Source organism: Rattus norvegicus, chromosome 7, assembly GCF_021556685.1.
Source record: "Rattus norvegicus strain SHRSP/BbbUtx chromosome 7, alternate assembly SHRSP_T2T, whole genome shotgun sequence".
Classification (NCBI taxonomy): domain Eukaryota; kingdom Metazoa; phylum Chordata; class Mammalia; order Rodentia; family Muridae; genus Rattus; species Rattus norvegicus.
The window spans coordinates 78761814-78778612 of record NC_141540.1 but is presented as its reverse complement, the minus strand read 5'-3'; the positions used below and the strand labels follow the sequence as shown (position 1 = coordinate 78778612).

The 16799-nt window shown below is 41.2% G+C and overlaps 1 protein-coding gene across 3 annotated transcripts in view; it reads left to right on the top strand.

Annotated features, from left to right (window-relative positions):
- Positions 1–15920, top strand: part of Rrm2b (ribonucleotide reductase regulatory TP53 inducible subunit M2B) — a 31245-nt gene extending 15325 nt beyond the window's left edge. Inside the window, exons 3-8 of one of the 3 annotated variants that reach the window (XM_087556494.1) lie at positions 1322–1455; positions 2000–2094; positions 3063–3196; positions 8779–8883; positions 11170–11283; positions 12150–15920. In XM_087556494.1, coding sequence (XP_087412620.1) covers positions 1322–1455; positions 2000–2094; positions 3063–3196; positions 8779–8883; positions 11170–11283; positions 12150–12302 — 735 coding nt within the window. In that variant the 3' untranslated portion in view covers positions 12303–15920. The remainder of the gene's footprint in view (positions 1–1321; positions 1456–1999; positions 2095–3062; positions 3197–8778; positions 8884–11169; positions 11284–12149) is intronic. The other 2 variants (XM_087556495.1, NM_001130543.1) reach the window with 2 other exon arrangements.
- The last annotated feature ends 879 nt before the right edge of the window (positions 15921–16799 follow it).

The following is a 16799-nucleotide window of genomic DNA, read 5'->3' as shown; positions in this document are numbered from 1 at the left end:
AAAAAGATAGGTAACTGTCAAATGACTAGCAATATATTACAAAATCAAGCATGAATTATACCAATTAAAGCTACACACAGTGAAGGGCTGAAGATGCCCCTGTGACTATATACTGCTTCCTAGCATTGCAGAGGCCCTGAGTTTTATCCTCAGTGACGTGAAAACAAAATCCAGAAAATGCACAGATTTCATAAACTTGATTTTTCCCCTCAGATAACGAACTTTATAGAGAATTTGCCCTTTATGACCCTCTGCAGGTCTGTGTAGGTCTCCCCCACTTAGAAATCATGTGATCAGTCAGGAGGAATGGGATCTTGGTAAGGAGGACAGAATTAGGAGCATCAATAATGAACCAGAAGAACTTAAACGAATCAGTCTACCATTGGGAAAGAAGTTCGACAAAGCAAAATCACTGTTTTGGTTTTTGGAGTTATTCTAAAATTTACTGTTCCGAAGTAGTGATTCCACATTAAAGATAAATTCATTCCACTTGGAGTACGTTCGTTGGAGTTGTAGGCACAGCTCAGTGGGCATCTGCCTAATGTAAGTAAAATGCCAGGCTCAACTTCAAGCACCAGAATTGCCAGCTGAACAATACTGTTAAAGTTGCTGCTTTAAAGGATCCATAGAGGTTAGAGTATGTATTGCTTGGAATAGAGTGCTTGCCTAGCATGAGTCAGACACTGGGTTCAGTCCTGAGCACTACAAGACAAGAGGAGAAAAGAAGAAAAGACGATAATGCTTTCATGTCCATTTGTGGTATAACAGGCATGTTCCCCCCAAAATGTTGTATTAAACTTTACGTGTGTGTGTGTATGTGTGTGTATGTATGTATGTATGTATGTATGTATGTGTGTATATGTGTATGTATATGTGTGTATGTATGTGTGTATGCGTGTATATGTGTATGTATGCGTGTATGTATGTATATGTATGTGTGTGTATGTGTGTGTGTGTGTGCGTGCGTGCGTGCGTGCGTGATCCCACGGCATGTGTATGGAAGTCAGAGGACAACTCAGAGGAATCAGCTCTCTCCTTCCATCATGAGGTTCCAAGGATGGAGCTCTGGTCGTTAGGTTTGGCAGCAAGCACCTTTACCTGATAAGCCTTCATATTGATCACATTTTTATATTTTGAGACAAGATCTTACTATGCTCCCTAGGTTGGTCTTGAAATCAGAATCCTGTCCAGCTTCTTGAGTGCTGGAAAACACAAAAGACTTTAAATGAGAGCTCTGATGTCTAAGCTGTCCTTGTGCTGTGTGAGCAGTGTTTCGTGAGAGCCTGCTCACTGGATCTTTCTGTCTCCCTTATTTTCTCAGGTGGAGCGTTTTAGTCAAGAGGTGCAGGTTCCAGAGGCTCGCTGCTTCTATGGCTTTCAGATTCTCATCGAGAATGTTCACTCAGAGATGTACAGTTTACTAATAGACACTTACATCAGAGATCCAAAGAAGAGGTATTACTGCGGGGCTTTTCTTGGTTCTTTTTTTTTTTTTTTTTTTCGGAGCTGGGGACTGAACCCAGGGCCTTGCGCTTCCTAGGCAAGCGCTCTACCACTGAGCTAAATCCCCAACCCCAGCAGGGCTTTTCTTTACAAAGGCTTAGCCTTCTGCTTACATTAAGAGTAGAATTCATTCCAAAACTACAATGTTAAAGATGATTTACATATGGGAGATCATGAGTGTAGTTTCCTATTGCTCAATAATGTGTTCAAGTAAAACCTGGCGTAGAACCAGTTAGTCTTTAGATTCATAGCATCTTAAAACCTTGTGGTATTACTAAATTGAATATTTGCATTTCATTGATTTTCATATCAACTTATATCTAAGTCACTAATCTTGAGTTTTACTTTTATTTCTATATTCACCATTATGAACATACAAAATATAGAAAATCTAGATTTGATAGTATACTGTAAGAGTTATAATTGTTGTCTCTGATTATTGAAACAATCCATTTAATAAAATGAATGAATAATCTTTTCATGATTTTTTTTATAGGGAATTTTTATTTAATGCAATTGAAACAATGCCGTATGTTAAGAAAAAAGCAGATTGGGCTCTGCGCTGGATAGCAGATAGGAAATCTACTTTTGGTATGTAGTGTTAACTTGTATGTATCAGCCAAGCCTTATGGGGTCATGACACATCAAAGATCAGAAAGTCTGGGTTTTAACATAAAAATTGGACATTTCCATAGGATAAATTTTAAATTTAAAAAATTTATTATTTGTGTGTGTGTGTGTGTGTGTGTGTGTGTGTGTGTGTGTGTGTGTGTGTGTGTGTGTTATAATCCAAAAACATTCTGGAGACAGTGTCACAGATATGATGCTACTAAAGACATTTTAGGAATGAGTTTCTACAGAATTCTTGCCTAACAGTAAGTACACTTTAAAGTTGGCTCATCTTTTAATCTTTAATTTTTTTTTCTTTTTTCTTTTTTTCGGGGCTGGGGACGGAACCCAGGGCCTTGCGCTCACTAGGCAAATGCTCTACCGCTGAGCTAAATCCCCAACCCCAAGTTGGCTCATCTTTAACAGCATTTTATGCTCTAGGTAAATTCATTGCCTTCAGCTGATTTTTAAATTATTCTATAATGATAACAATGTTTTAGAAATGTTTACTAGTAGTCTTTTAGCAACAATAGATTGCTAGCAAAAATATAAACCTTAGCAGCCGCTCCTCCCGTTCACAGACAGTTGTCATAGCGTTTGTGTTGTACCTCCCATTCTAGTATACACACAGGGAACTCTCACACAGGCCTTTACAGGCAAATCACCTCTTTGATTTGTTTGTTTGTTTGGTGTATGGAGATCCATGTGTCTGTGTGTGTGTGTGTGTGTGTGTGTGTGTGCAGACAGCAGCACTTACTCCAGTCTGTTTGTCACAGAGTTTGAAATAAACATGTCTTTCCACCCTAGCAGGCAGGAATGGAAACCCCTGCTTTGGAGAGCTTTGTGCGCAATACTCACATTTGTTTTGTTTCTTAGGAAAATGCCCCATGTATTTATAAACTTGCAAATGCCTCAGCATCTAGTTAGAAAATGGAACTTTTGTCTCCTAGGGGAAAGAGTGGTGGCCTTCGCTGCTGTAGAAGGGATTTTCTTCTCTGGATCATTTGCTGCTATATTCTGGCTAAAGAAGAGAGGCCTCATGCCTGGGCTGACTTTTTCAAATGAACTGATCAGCAGGGATGAAGTAAGGAAAAACGTGTTCTTCCACTTATGTTATATGTGGTCACTTGTTTTTCATTCCCCTGGAGAAAGTGTGTGTATTGATGAAAGTATTCTGGTAATGAGAAGGAAATAGAAACTCACGTCTTCCTGGGTCTGCGAGACATTGTTTCCCATCCTCATCTCCTACCATTCCTCCTTGGTCTCTACGAATCCTTAAATAGGAATGGACTTACAGATTTGCCTTGGGCATCATTGTGTGACTTCCTGGCTATTGTCTGTCCTTGTCCAGTCAGCTACCATGTAAGTGCTTATGACTCCCCAAGCTCCAAGTCCCAAACCTACACTCCAGTGCATGCTAGCTGTGTTTTCCTGGTAGCTTCCACACATATCTCCAACACGTACCTCAGGAGTCGAGATTCATTATCATCCCCCACATGTGCTGCTTGATTTGTCTTGCAGATGTCACAACCCTGGCATCCTGGGAGCCACTTAAAGTGGCTTCTTTTTCTGCCACATACATCTCTAACTAAGTTGTGTCTTCTTTTGCTTTCAATACCCCTTTATTTTTCCTCCCAGTTTTATGTTTTATCTTTTTCACCTGTTAACCGCTTTTTTTTAAAGATTTATTCATTTATTATATATAAGTACACTGTAGTTGTCTTCAGACACACCAGAAGAGGGCATTGGATCTCTTTTACAGATGGCTGTGAGCCACCATGTGGTTGCTGGGAATTGAACTCAGGACCTCTGGAAGAGCAGTTGGGTGCTCTTAACTGCTGAGCCATCTCTCCAGCCCGTTAATTGCTTTTTCAAAAGAGGCAGCTCAACATTCTTATCCCATTAGGTAAAATTCTTTTTTTAACACATCTGTTTGAAATCTAAGCCTGTCTTGTCCTTAAGAGTTCATAGCATAAAAGTATGTATCTCCCCACTTTGTTAGACTCCAAGCTTTTCTCCCCATAATTTATTTTTCTTTCACTTTACATCCCAATTGTACTATCCCTTCCCTTTCTACTAGAGAAGAGGAAGCCCCCTTGAGTACCACCCCACCCTGGGACATCTAGTCCCAGCAGGACTAAGCACTCATCCCCCACTAAGGCCCAACCAGGCAGTCCAGACAGGGGAAGGGGATCCGATGGTAGGCAACAGAGTCAACAGCTCCCAACTCCTGCTCTAGTTCTTAGGGGACCCACATGAATATCAAGCTGCACATCTGCTGCAAATGTGGGGGTGGCTAGTTCCAGCTCCTGCATGCTCTTTGGTTGGTGGTTCAGTCTCTATGAGTCTCCATGGAGCCAGGTTAGTTGACTCTGTAGGTTTTCTTGTGGTGCCCTTGACCCTTCCTGCTTGCTTACTCTCTCCCCCACTCTTCCACCATACTCCTGGAGCTCCTCCTGATGTCTGGCTGTGTGTCTCTGCATCTGTCTCCACTGGTTGGTGGATGAGGTCTCTTGGGAGACAGTGCTGCTAGGCTCCTGTCTGCAAGCATAACGAAGTCTCATTAATGGTGTGGGGGGTTGGCTTTCTCCCATGCAGTGGGTCTAAGCTGGGCCAGTCATTGGTTGGCCGTTCCCTCGGTGTCCGCTCCACCTTTGTCCCTGTGCATCTTATAGGCAGGGCAGTATTTGGCTGACAGCTTTGCTGAGTGGGTTGATGTCTCCCTCTTTCCAGCAGAAGTTCTGCCTGGCTATAGGAGGTGGCCACTTCAGTCTGCATCCCCCGCTGGTAGGAATCTCAGCTAGGGTCACCCCTAAAGACTCCCGTAGCCCCTCCCATCCCAGGTGTCCAGCTGGTCCCAGAGATTTACGTGTATAGATGTTTTTCCTAAAGGTATGGGTGTGTGCCCTTAGGCATGGAGTTCAGAAGAGAGTTGGAGCTCCCAGCACTGTAATTACTGATGGGTTGTGAGCCAGCACATGGGTGGTGGTGCTGGGAGCTGAGCCCAGTCCTTTTCAAAAGCAAGTGCTCTGAACGGCCGAGCTAACTCTCCAGCCCCACGGGTAGTATTTTTAAGTGCATAAATGCTTCATATAATTACACTCTTCTGTTGGACATCTTTAACTTTCTAATCATTTGGACAGCAAATGCCATGAATACTATAAAGAATTTATCAAAAGGCCAATGAAAGCAGAGGTAATAATGTTTAGTATTTTGTTATAGTCCTTTATAGATGTTTGTACATTTAAATCTCTCTATTTCTTTTTCTCTATCCCTGCCCCCATGTGTGTATATCCTATTTTTATGATTTGTAGTTTTTCTTTTTTTTGGAGCTGGGAACCGAACCCAGGGCCTTGCGCTTGCTAGTCAAGCACTCTACCACTGAGCTAAATCCCCAACCCATGATTTGTAGTTTTTATGTTGTTTGTTTGTTTGAGACAGGTTCTCACCATGTAGCCCAGGCTAGCCTTGTATTGGATGTTTTCCTGCTTCCACCTCTTGGGTGTTGGGATTACAGGCATGAGTCACTATACCATTCTTTTTCCAGTGGGCAAACATTGTGAGCCTTTTTCTATTAAAGGCATTGTTTCAAAACAGTTTGGTAGGGCCATAATATTCTGATGAATAAATGTATCATTTACTTGTCTAATTAGAAATTTGTTTCCACAACTTTTGTTTAGCTTTTTACTTTTTGACCATATCTAACCGCATAACCCTAACTGCTTGCAGCTCGTTATGTAGACCAGGCTTGCCTTGAACTCACGGATATCCTCTGCTGCCTGAGTGCTGGGGTTACAAACATTCTCCACCATGCCAGGTTGTCTTGCTTTACTAAAGTGAAACTTTGAGTATAAACTTTGTCTTAGCTTTCTAATTTTCTTAAATTGAATCACAGAGAACAATTAGCAGGCCTTTTATATCACTTGCAGATTTCTTTCCAGAAATTTTATAGTGGTTTCCAGCTCCACTTAGCCATGCGTGGACATTTTCCTACCTTATCCTCTCGAGAGTTTATGTTAATTTGTCACGTCCTCGCCTCTCTGATAGGGAGACTGGCACTTTGTTATGTCTGTCTTCACTTGTTTGTGGCTGATGCTGAGCTCTTTCTCAGAGTTATGGGAACCATTTGTATATTTCGTGCAGTTGATCTTGCTCTCTGCCTTTGTTCCTGGAGTGTATTTATTTTTCTTGTTTCTCTAGTTAACGGTCATTTGTATTGGTACTCTGTAATCCTGAGAGGAAAGTCATATTTACCGTGGTCATTGGCTTGTTCCTAAAGTACAGTGATCTATTGGCCTCCTTTATTATTACTGCTGTTGTTGTTTGTTTTCAGGACAGGGCTGCTCTGCATAGCCCTGGCTGCCCTGGAACTTGCTATAAAGACCAGGCTGGCCTTGAACTCGGAGATTTACCTGTCTCTGTCTCCTGAGTGCTGAGATTAAAGGAGTGTGACACCGTGCTTCACTTGATTAATCTCTTTTAACATTGTTTATTAAATTTGCATTATATATTTGATATATATGATATGTATAGTGAGTGTAAGATCACAATTTCAATTCTATTATATTTATTTTAAACATTTTCTCAAAATGATTTTAAAAAAGTTATTGCATGTACTTATTGATTTGTGTCTATGTGTGTGTGCCCGTCTGCCTGGGTGGCACCTGCCATGGCACACGTGTGGAAGTCAGGACACTTTGTAGGCATTGGTTTACTCCTTCTACTTTGGTCCTAGGGACTGAACTCAGGTCACCAGGGTTGTCAGCAAAGCCTTTCCCCACTGAACCATCTTGCTAGCTCTGATTTTTTTAAAGATAGGGTTATCATGTATTTCAAGCTGGTCTCAGAATCACTGCTTAGCGGAGGACAACCTGAACTTCTTGATCCTCTACTCACTGACTACTAGAATTACATATGTGAGCCAACACACACAGTTCTGCTGAGGAACAAGCTCAGGGCCTCAAGTATGCTAGGCAAGCGGGCTCCCTCTGAGCTGTTCCCTGCTCCTCCTCTCAGTGTTGCTCAGATCAGTGCTGAACACATTCTGTAGCCTAGGCAGGCCTTGGTCTTTTGATTCTCCTGCCTCAACCACTCTACTAGCTGAAATTACAAGCCTGTTACTTCAGTGGGCACTGGTATCTTTTAGTAGTTGGTAGACTACATCTCAAAATGTTTGTTTTTAAAATGTTTGTTTTTAAGGTTCTTTACACTTACCCTTCCAGAATAGTGTTTGGATTGAAAAAAAAGTCTCAGGATTTTGCTTTAAATTGCAAAGTTAATTGTATGCATGTGTTGATTTGACAGTCATGCTTACTTTTGACTTACTCTGTGGAGATAGCTAGTTCTAATCCACATTTAACATCTCTCATGCTGCCTTTGCTAACCCAAGCATTCTTCTAAGTCAGCTCTGCCAGGAAAATAACTAGTACAGTGTCCAAGGTTAGCTTTCAAAGGCAGGGTTTTCTGTTGGTGCCTTTTATTCAGACGGTTTGACAGAGAACAGTAAGTAGGTAGATAACTGTCCTTGATGTGAGGTTCTTGTCTGAGTTTTGTTGTTTCGCTTACAAAACCTAAGTAACTCTGAGTTGGAACCTCTTACAGTACGCTTTCCTTTTCCTTCCTTGTTCACTCACAAAGTTATTTCTTTCTTTGTAGTTTAAAAAATATTAACTGGCTCTACCTTGGCATCACACTATAGTTAACATCATTGGGAATTTCATCATCTTCCTATATGTGGCCTTACTTTGTTTTTCCTGTTTTGTACTTATGAAATGTGTTTTTTGGGTTTTCAGCTTGTTATCATCCACTCTGATTTAGAATCCCGAGTGCAGACTGCTTTGTTCTGCGGCTACTCAGGTCTTACACCAGTGATCATGTTGTGCTTGAGCCTGGTTCCCACATTTATTTTCTTCTGAGTCTACAATGGCTTCATGTGGTGTGCATCCCGCTTTTCCAATTCCATTGCAAACTCTCTTTTATCTTGAGATATTACTTAATAGAAACACTGTCTTTTTGGAGTCTCTGTGAGTGAGTTTCATTTGTTCTTTAAATGTTACTCTATTAGCTGCTTTTCCCATTGCTGTGAATCAGAAGCAAGTTAAGGACTGAAGGGCTACTTTGGCGTATGGGCCAGGGGTGCAGCCACCACAGCAGGAGGGCATGGGGCAGCATCCCCAGTCATGAAGCACAGTGATGGCAGCTGCTGCTCAGCCCACCTGCACCTTCCCACCTTCCCCTGCCTACCTTAGCAAAACCGCAGACATGCTCAGAGACTGTTTCTACGGTGATCCTCGCCCCCATCGAATTGGCAACCAACACCAACTGCTTTTCGATCATTCTTAAATTTTTGACATTTAAAAATAATCAGTTCTCATATTCTCTCTTCTTACTTTGTTTTCATTTCCAAAATGTTTTTGTTACAACTTTTTTTGGTTTGTTTGTAAATTAGTGTTTTCATGTTAATAAATTAAGATGTACTGTCATTGAAAGTTTTTATTTTAAGTTATTGAATTGGTATTCAGTGTAATTTAAAGGAGAGGTTCCTGGATCGATTATTCTCTCCATCTCCAGGAAGTTGCATGTTCCTACTTCAGGCTGTGCATGGGCACACTGTTTACAAGTAGTTAATTCAAGTTCTTTAACAACAGCACTGGTCTTCTGCCTTAGGGACTTCACTGTGACTTTGCCTGCCTGATGTTTCAGTACCTGGTAAACAAGCCTTCAGAAGAAAGGGTCATGGAAATCATTGTTGATGCTGTTAAAATTGAGCAGGTAAGCACTTGTGTGGTTAGCACATCTCATCATCACATGACCACATTCTATTTCGTATTTAATTTTTTTGCTTCGTTTCTGTTTTATGTCCATGGGTGTTTTCCTCATATGTATGTCTGTGCTCCACATACATGCCTGATGCCCATGGAAGCCAGAAAAGGAATCAAGTATCCTGGAAATAGAGTTGTGTATGGTTGCAAGGTACCCTGTGGGTGCTGGAAATGAAAGCCCAGTCTTTTAGAAGAGCAGCCAGTGTTTTTAACCACTGACCAATCTCTTCAGTCCTGACATTTTCTTTTTAAAATTTGTTTGAAATGGTAAGGCATGATACTGTGTGAGCTAGCCTTGAACTCCTGGGCTAATCCACACCTCTAACTGATCTTTCTGCACTGTGCCACTGTTCCCAGAAGTGTTTGATTATTAAGTTGTCATTTGTAGGTCAATATGAGCAAATGCATATAGTCCAGTTTGACAGTTATCTTAGTTCCTTTTCTATTGCTGGGACGAAACACTAACTTATAAAAGAAAAGTGTTTAACTTGGGGCTCAAGGTTGCCGAGTGCATGGCCATCATGGTGCAGAGCATGGCATTAGGCAGTCATGGTACTGGAGGTAGCTGTGAGCTTGTATCCTACCCACAAGTAGGAGCTGGAGAGGCCTAACTGGGAATGGCATGGGCTTTTGAAACTTCAAAGCCTATCCCCAGTGACACACACACTTCCTCTAACAATACTATTCCTCCCAACCCTCCCCAAACAATTCCATCAACTAGGGACCAAGTATCAAAATATATGAGCCTATGGTGCCTGTTCTCATCAAACCACAGCAGTGCTGAGACAGGAAGTATTGAAGTTGTTACCTCAGCTTATGATTTTGTTAAGTTAATGTTCATTATAAATCAAGGTTTTCTGTATACCTGGTTTATTTCAGGGCTATAACAGACATTTTAATTGTGTGTGTGTGTGTGTGTGTGTGTTGTTTTCTCTGTGTATTGGTGTCTTGCCTGCATGTATATCTATATGAGGGTGTAAGATCCTGGAACTGTAGTTTCAGACAGTTGTGAGCTGCCATCTGGGTGCTGGGAATTAAAACCAGAGCCTCTGGAAGAGCAGCCAGTGCTTGTACCTGCGAGCCATCTCTCCAGCCCTTATTTTTATATTCTTTACTGTGGAATGGTAGTTTTTGTTTCATGGTTTCGATAACACAGCAGACTGCCTAGCTGAAGAACAAACTGAACAGTACAAATGACGAGTAAGTGAATTAGTGAACAGTACAAACGACGAGTAAGTGAATTAATGAACAGTACAAACGATGAGTAAGTGAGTTAATGAAGTAAACTTAACTCATGGCAGCAAAGTTTTGTGACTAGAAGCCGCTTCTAGTCTACTTTAAATGTATTTTTATCACTTGCAAGAACTAACCTAACAGTAAATTTGCTTACCTTCTTTTTAAACAGTATTACTTTATAGGATGATTTTCATGCAGTGAGGGGAAAGGTGTGCGTATTTTGGTATCTTTTAACACTTTGAGGATGAATTTCATCCTTGAATTTCGTTAATGTGCTTTTACTCTTCCACTGTTACCGCTTTACCACTCACCGTCTTTCAGGTGGATTTCGTTTATCTCCCAAGCCCCATCGTGACTGTCCTTCCTTATACTCTCTGGAGCTGAGGTCTTTCTCTTGGCTCCTGTTGCGTCCCATGGTGGTGGCCTTTGTAGAAGCTCTGTCTGGGTTACTTCGGGACAGAACATTCTCCTTCTCTCTGTCGAGGAGACCCAGGAGCCAGGTCCCACACATACTACTTTAAAGGATCCAATAATTTGCTATTTTCTACTTAATTTTGGGCCCTGAGGATGTGAAATCATATAATTAGTACTATCACAAACATTTGTAAACAGATGACTGTCACCTGTCCTGGCGTATCCTGCCTAACTCCCCCATGTTAGCCACTTCCTCTGTGAGAAATTTTGGGGAAGAAGTACTTATTTTGGTTCATGGCTCAGAAGGTATTGTCATAGCAAGGAAGGTTCTAGTAGGAGCTTAAAGCACAGTTTGTTTAGATTTTGGCTAAACAAGAACGTAGAGTTGGGGTGGGAAAAGGGTCCTCAAGCTCCCACCCAGTGACTATTTCTGTCAGCCAAGTCTCAGCTCTTTAAGGGTCCATGGCCTTCTTACACAGGTAGAGGGGACATTTCAAATTCCAACCATAACACTTTGTATTTGGGAAATATATATTTATTTATTGTTATCTTTGTGAGCCTTATTCTGACTCTGTTTGTATTCCAGGAGTTTTTAACAGAAGCCTTGCCTGTTGGCCTCATTGGAATGAACTGTGTTTTGATGAAACAATATATTGAGTTTGTAGCTGACAGATTACTTGGAGAACTTGGATTCTCAAAGGTAAATAGAGTGTTTTAAAACATGTTACTACTGGTCCTAGTCACTGTCCCATGGCTGTGACAAGGCACCATGACCAAGGCAGCTCAGGAAAGACAACACTCAGTGGAGGCTTGCTCACAGTTTGAGAGTGAGTGCATGGCTACGATGCAGGGCAGAGAAGCAGGCAGTCAAGTGTTAGAGCAGCGGCTACATCCAGACACAGATAGGAAGCAGAGCGAGTAGCTAGTGTGGTGCTAGAGCAGCGGCTACATCCAGACACAGACAGGAAGCAGAGCGAGTAGCTGGGCATGGCTTTCTAACCTCAAAAGCACACCCACAGTGACAGCCTCTTCTAACAGCCTGCACGTCCTCATCCTTCCTGAACAGCTCCCCAGCTTGAAACCAAGCATTCAAATAGGCCAGCCTCTGGGGTCTGTTCTCATTTAAACCACCATACTACCAACAAAGTGTTATAGGCAAGCAAGGTCTCTAAAGTTTATTTTACTGAGAGCATTTGTAATACACTAGTCTACTTTTAAAATACCAGTGACACGTTGGGTGTCTGATGTTTATCTGTAACTCTAGCATTTCTAAGGATTGCAAGTTTGTGGCCAACCTGGGCTACATGCCCCATCTCTGATAAACAGAGAAATAAATAGAGTTTGTAGGACAGAGACTTATTTTATAAGAAAAAAAAAAGGGTTTTGCAGAATCCTTTGGAACTTGAAATTGGGACCAGCCATCAGGAGCCCTCAGCACTTAGTGGAGTAGTGTGGCTGTAGGGGAGTGGAGCCCTGCCCTCCCTCTGGTTTTTATCAGGCTTGCCCTTGCTGTGAGGTTTAATAAGGATTCTTCAGAATGTCTAATGACATTTCTTTTCTTTTCAGATTTTTCAGGCAGAAAATCCCTTTGATTTTATGGAGAACATTTCGTTAGAAGGGAAAACAAATTTCTTTGAGAAACGAGTTTCTGAGTATCAGCGATTTGCAGTCATGGCAGAAACCACAGATAATGTCTTCACCTTGGATGCAGATTTCTAAAGCCCTCCTCATAAAAACGATGATAGAATCTGGCTGCGGTGGGGCACGATTTCAATCCAGCACTCAAAAGGGGGCGAGGATCTCTGTGAGTTTGGGGATAATCAGGGATACATACTGAGATCTGTCTCAAAAGCAAATACCAACAGCAAAAACAAACAAAACACATGGAAACCTGTTGTTGGCAAATAGCGATCTCTTTTTCTGTTGCTTTGAAACTTTGAGTATCTCATTTAAGAGAATGAGAGTTTAAATAGGAGGAAATCCAAAGCTAAATTGTGAATGATTTGACTTTATCTAAATGTACTTCAGTTTATTCACACAATGAGAGTGACCTAAACACCTCTGTTTTTGTCATAAGATAGCATTAAGAGCATATGCTAAGGAGTCAGGTATGAGCTTCACGCTCTGGCTTATTCCTGCGTGACCTTGGCAAGTCAGTTAATCAGTGTAAACTCGAGAACATTTACCTGTAGAATTTGTGTAATAGTAAGTCCCAAATTCATGGAGGTGACCAGAGGATTAGTGTACAGAAATAGTTTGTTTATCTAGTACTTTTACCTCCACTACCTTGACTGCTAATTAATATTCTTCATAAGGTAAACTGCAGTGACATTGTGATGCAGTCACTTCTCTCCAGAGTGAGTGCACTCGGGGTTGGATTGAGATGAAGAATTCATTAGATATTTGTGTTTTAAATGCTTGCAGAAGGAATATGAGGATCTCCTTAGAGAGGTCATAATTCTCATCAGCTGCTCTGAATTCATCCATCTGCAGTAAAGAAATACTATACAGCTCTTAGCTGCTTAGTGTGGGAGGCTTGTGGAGTAGAATCCACGCTACCATGGTTGGATCTTGTAAGCAAAGTGGTTCTTCTCTAGGAATTAAAAGGATCACTTGCTGGGTACAGCCCGGAATGTTGGGAACCTGGGTAGGTGGGCATTTCCCAGTCTTCTTCTCAGCGTTGGTAGGTCTTCCGGGGTTTGGGGAAGTGCTGTGCACGCCATCCCTTTTAGGATGCAGTCAGCACAGCGGCTGTCAACACCTCCCACAGCTGAGTGCACTGTGGGAAGCCGGCCTAGACTCATCCATACACACTGGAAATGGACAGGAAGCAGGAGCTGTGAGGGGCAGCTGAACCATTTTGGATCTGTGTCAATCTGAGAAAGTGATTTAAGGCTGACTTCATCTTTATGTCCTTATCCTCTTAAGTCTCTACACTGTTACAAGGAATGTTTTTTTAATGGCCTGTCTGTGCTGCATTACTATGACGATGAGGATGGGGATAAGGATGATGATATGATGATGGAAATGGAAGTCTTTCTGAGGAAGATGCAGAAAGGCCAGGAGCCAGGACACTGGGCACATGCCTTTCTTCACTTTCAGGGAAGGATCAAGAGGAGGCCCAACCCAGCAAACCCTGCTCCCTTCTCAGTAAAGTTGCTGCTACTCAAGCATGAGGCCTTGAGTCTAGATCGCTAGCACCCCATAAAAGCCATAACAGCACACACTCATACACCTACCTGTGCACACACACACATGCACACACACACATGCACACACACACACACATGCACACACACAAAATACAAATAAAATTGTGGCAGCTGAAATTCAGAGATTTATCTTTGCTTAAGTTTTAATTCTATTTGTTCTACAACTATCTGATCAAAACTTGGGATCCCAAATGAATGCAAGAGAAGCAGGCCATAATCCCACTGTTAAAGGGAGTACCTGAAATGAAGCCTTTTGGCTTATGGTCATATGTTCACCCAGTAACCTTCTAAGCATGACAGAGTAGCTGTTACTAAGACATGGAGAGGAGGAGAGCGTCGGAGAAGCTAAAAAACATGACCGATATTTTACAGTCACTGCCCTGCTATAATATGTCGGGCTGTCACATCCTTTAAACTTCATCCATCATGATCTATCTACCTATTCCTTTATTTATTAAGCCATCACATACTACTACTGAGGGGGTCGAAATGTCACAGACCTTGGGTATGTGGGCAGTACGTTCCCAGGTATTAATCTACTGTCATACAAAAATGGCTAAGACTTTAATACTCAGACTGGAAGCAAAAGCTTTAAAAGTGCACATCTCAAAGTTTTAAATCCAGCTCTTCCTCAGAGTAGTGACAGGGCCTTTATCTGATGCATGTTAATATAGCAAGAAGCGAAGCTGTATTTGAGGGAAGTCTTAATTCTGAAAAACTGAGTTCTTAACACACTGTTACACTGTTACTTCCAGTATTCTGTCCCCTCTCATTGCCTGCAGGCTGCACATTTACTTATTATGCTTAGTATTTTGGTTCTTAGATATGGAAGAACCAAGTGACAAAATGTCTCTTTAGTGTCTCACCGATATCAAAATATCTCTCCTTTTTTTTTTAACCACATGTGTTTCAAAGAAGTTCAATTTATCATAGAACTATGTTTTTATATTTTAAGATGATAAATCACTTTGTTATAACCATAGTTTAAATACATGTCAGCACATAGAATCGTGATTTACAGGAACTTTGGACGGGTTTTTTGCAGGGCTGAGTTTCAATAATAAAGTTATTTTTATGATGTAGATCACTCCCTGCCATGTCTTATTATTTGAACCTTTACAGTCATCCATTTTAAATTATCCAGATTCTACTTACCCACTTTATTATATTTATTTTCCTTCTTTTAGTTGGTGTCTCATCATATGGTCTGGCCTGGCTCTCAGCCTCCCAGACACTGGGGTCATAGGTGTGTGCCCAGACACTGGGGTCATAGGTGTGTGCCCAGACACTGGGGTCATAGGTGTGTGCCCAGACACTGGGATCATAGGTGTGTGCCCAGACACTGGGGTCATAGGTGTGTGCCCAGACACTGGGGTTATAGGTATGTGCCACCGCACCCAGCTGCCACTTGATGTTTTGTGCATGAAGAAATGTGTGTTCGAAAATAATATTCAAATTTTGTATTTATATTTAAATATATTTATGTCATTCTCATAGACTCCAGATTTACTTTTCACAGTTAAGCAGAGAGCCCAGTGTCACCTCAGAGATGAAGAAATTCTAGGTGGTGTACATTCAGGCAAAGTTAGTTCTAAAATCAAGTATCATGCTTTGAACTCACTGAGCGAGTTGGCTAATAACTCACAAGTGAGGTAAATTGTCTGTTTGTCTTATCACTTGTCTTTAAATGATCTGCCCCTTTGTAAACCGCTCTGGGTCTGAAGGAGAATTTAATATTCCTGAAAACCTAGGGGGAAAAGATGTAGTCCTTCAAATGATGTGTGGTTCACTTCTATTAAAGAAGACCTATAAAAAGTGCAGACTAGAGGATGACTGTTTTTTTTTTTTTGTTTTGTTTTGTTTTTTAAGAAAAGTGAGTTCACATTATTTTAAACATGTATTTAACTATTTTACAACTATCTTTTGACTTTTTTCAAATGTCTGGTCACTTAACTAAATTCCTAATTATTTAAACATGGTGTTAAAAAAACAAACAAACCCCATGGCGTTCCTAAATATATTTTGTTAAAATACATTATGGTCAGTCGAACCAACTGTGCATGTAGAGACTCAGTTTTTTTCCTCCAAAAAATATGACTTTTAAAATAAAGTTTATTGAAATAAATTGTATAGTATATCATTTTGTGCATTTTTTTATGGGTAAGATTTTTTTTTTTTTGGTTTGTGCAGGCCCCTCAATGTCAACCGAGGGGGTGTATTGCATTTCTAGTTGTGTATGCAGATTAGTACAACACATTGATGCAGTTTGTTCAGGCGCTCAAGACACCACAGTTCTGTCATCTAATGACAACCTCAGACCTCTCACTCACCCAGGCCCATACCCTGTCTTCTTTTGTTTCGTTTCTTTTCTTCTAAGATCCTCTAGACCAGCAATTCTCAACCTGTGGCTCACAATCCCCTTGGCAAACCTCTATCTCCAAAAACATTGCCATTACAATTTCTGACAGTAGCAAAACTACAACTAAGAAGTAGAAATAAAAATACTTGTCTGGTGGGGGTCAGCACAGCATGAACTGCATAAAGGGTTGAATCATTAGAAAAGTTGAGAACCACCTCATCCACCACATTACTAAGAATACCATTATTACCAATCCCTGAACTGTTTCTCCTCTATTTCATTGAGTATAGAAAAATCCAGCAAGTTCCCCAACACTATTCCAATGGAACAATCCTGGTTTTCTGTCTCTGCCCAGTAGCAAGTCAAATGCTGTAAAGAAAAGGTCATATAGTCGGGTTGGTGAGGTGGCTGAGCAGGTAAACGTGCTTGCTCTGCAAGCATGCTGGCTGAGTTAGCTCCCTGGACCTCTGACCTCCACAGATGCTCTGCAGTGTGCACTCCCACACTTACACACATATACAGTAGTAACACATCAGAATGTTTAAAAAGTCATATAATGGATCAAAGTAGATTGATTCCCTCTGAACTTATGATTGCCTGCCTGAACACAACACTATCTGGCAGTTCTACTGCAGTCGTCTGGTA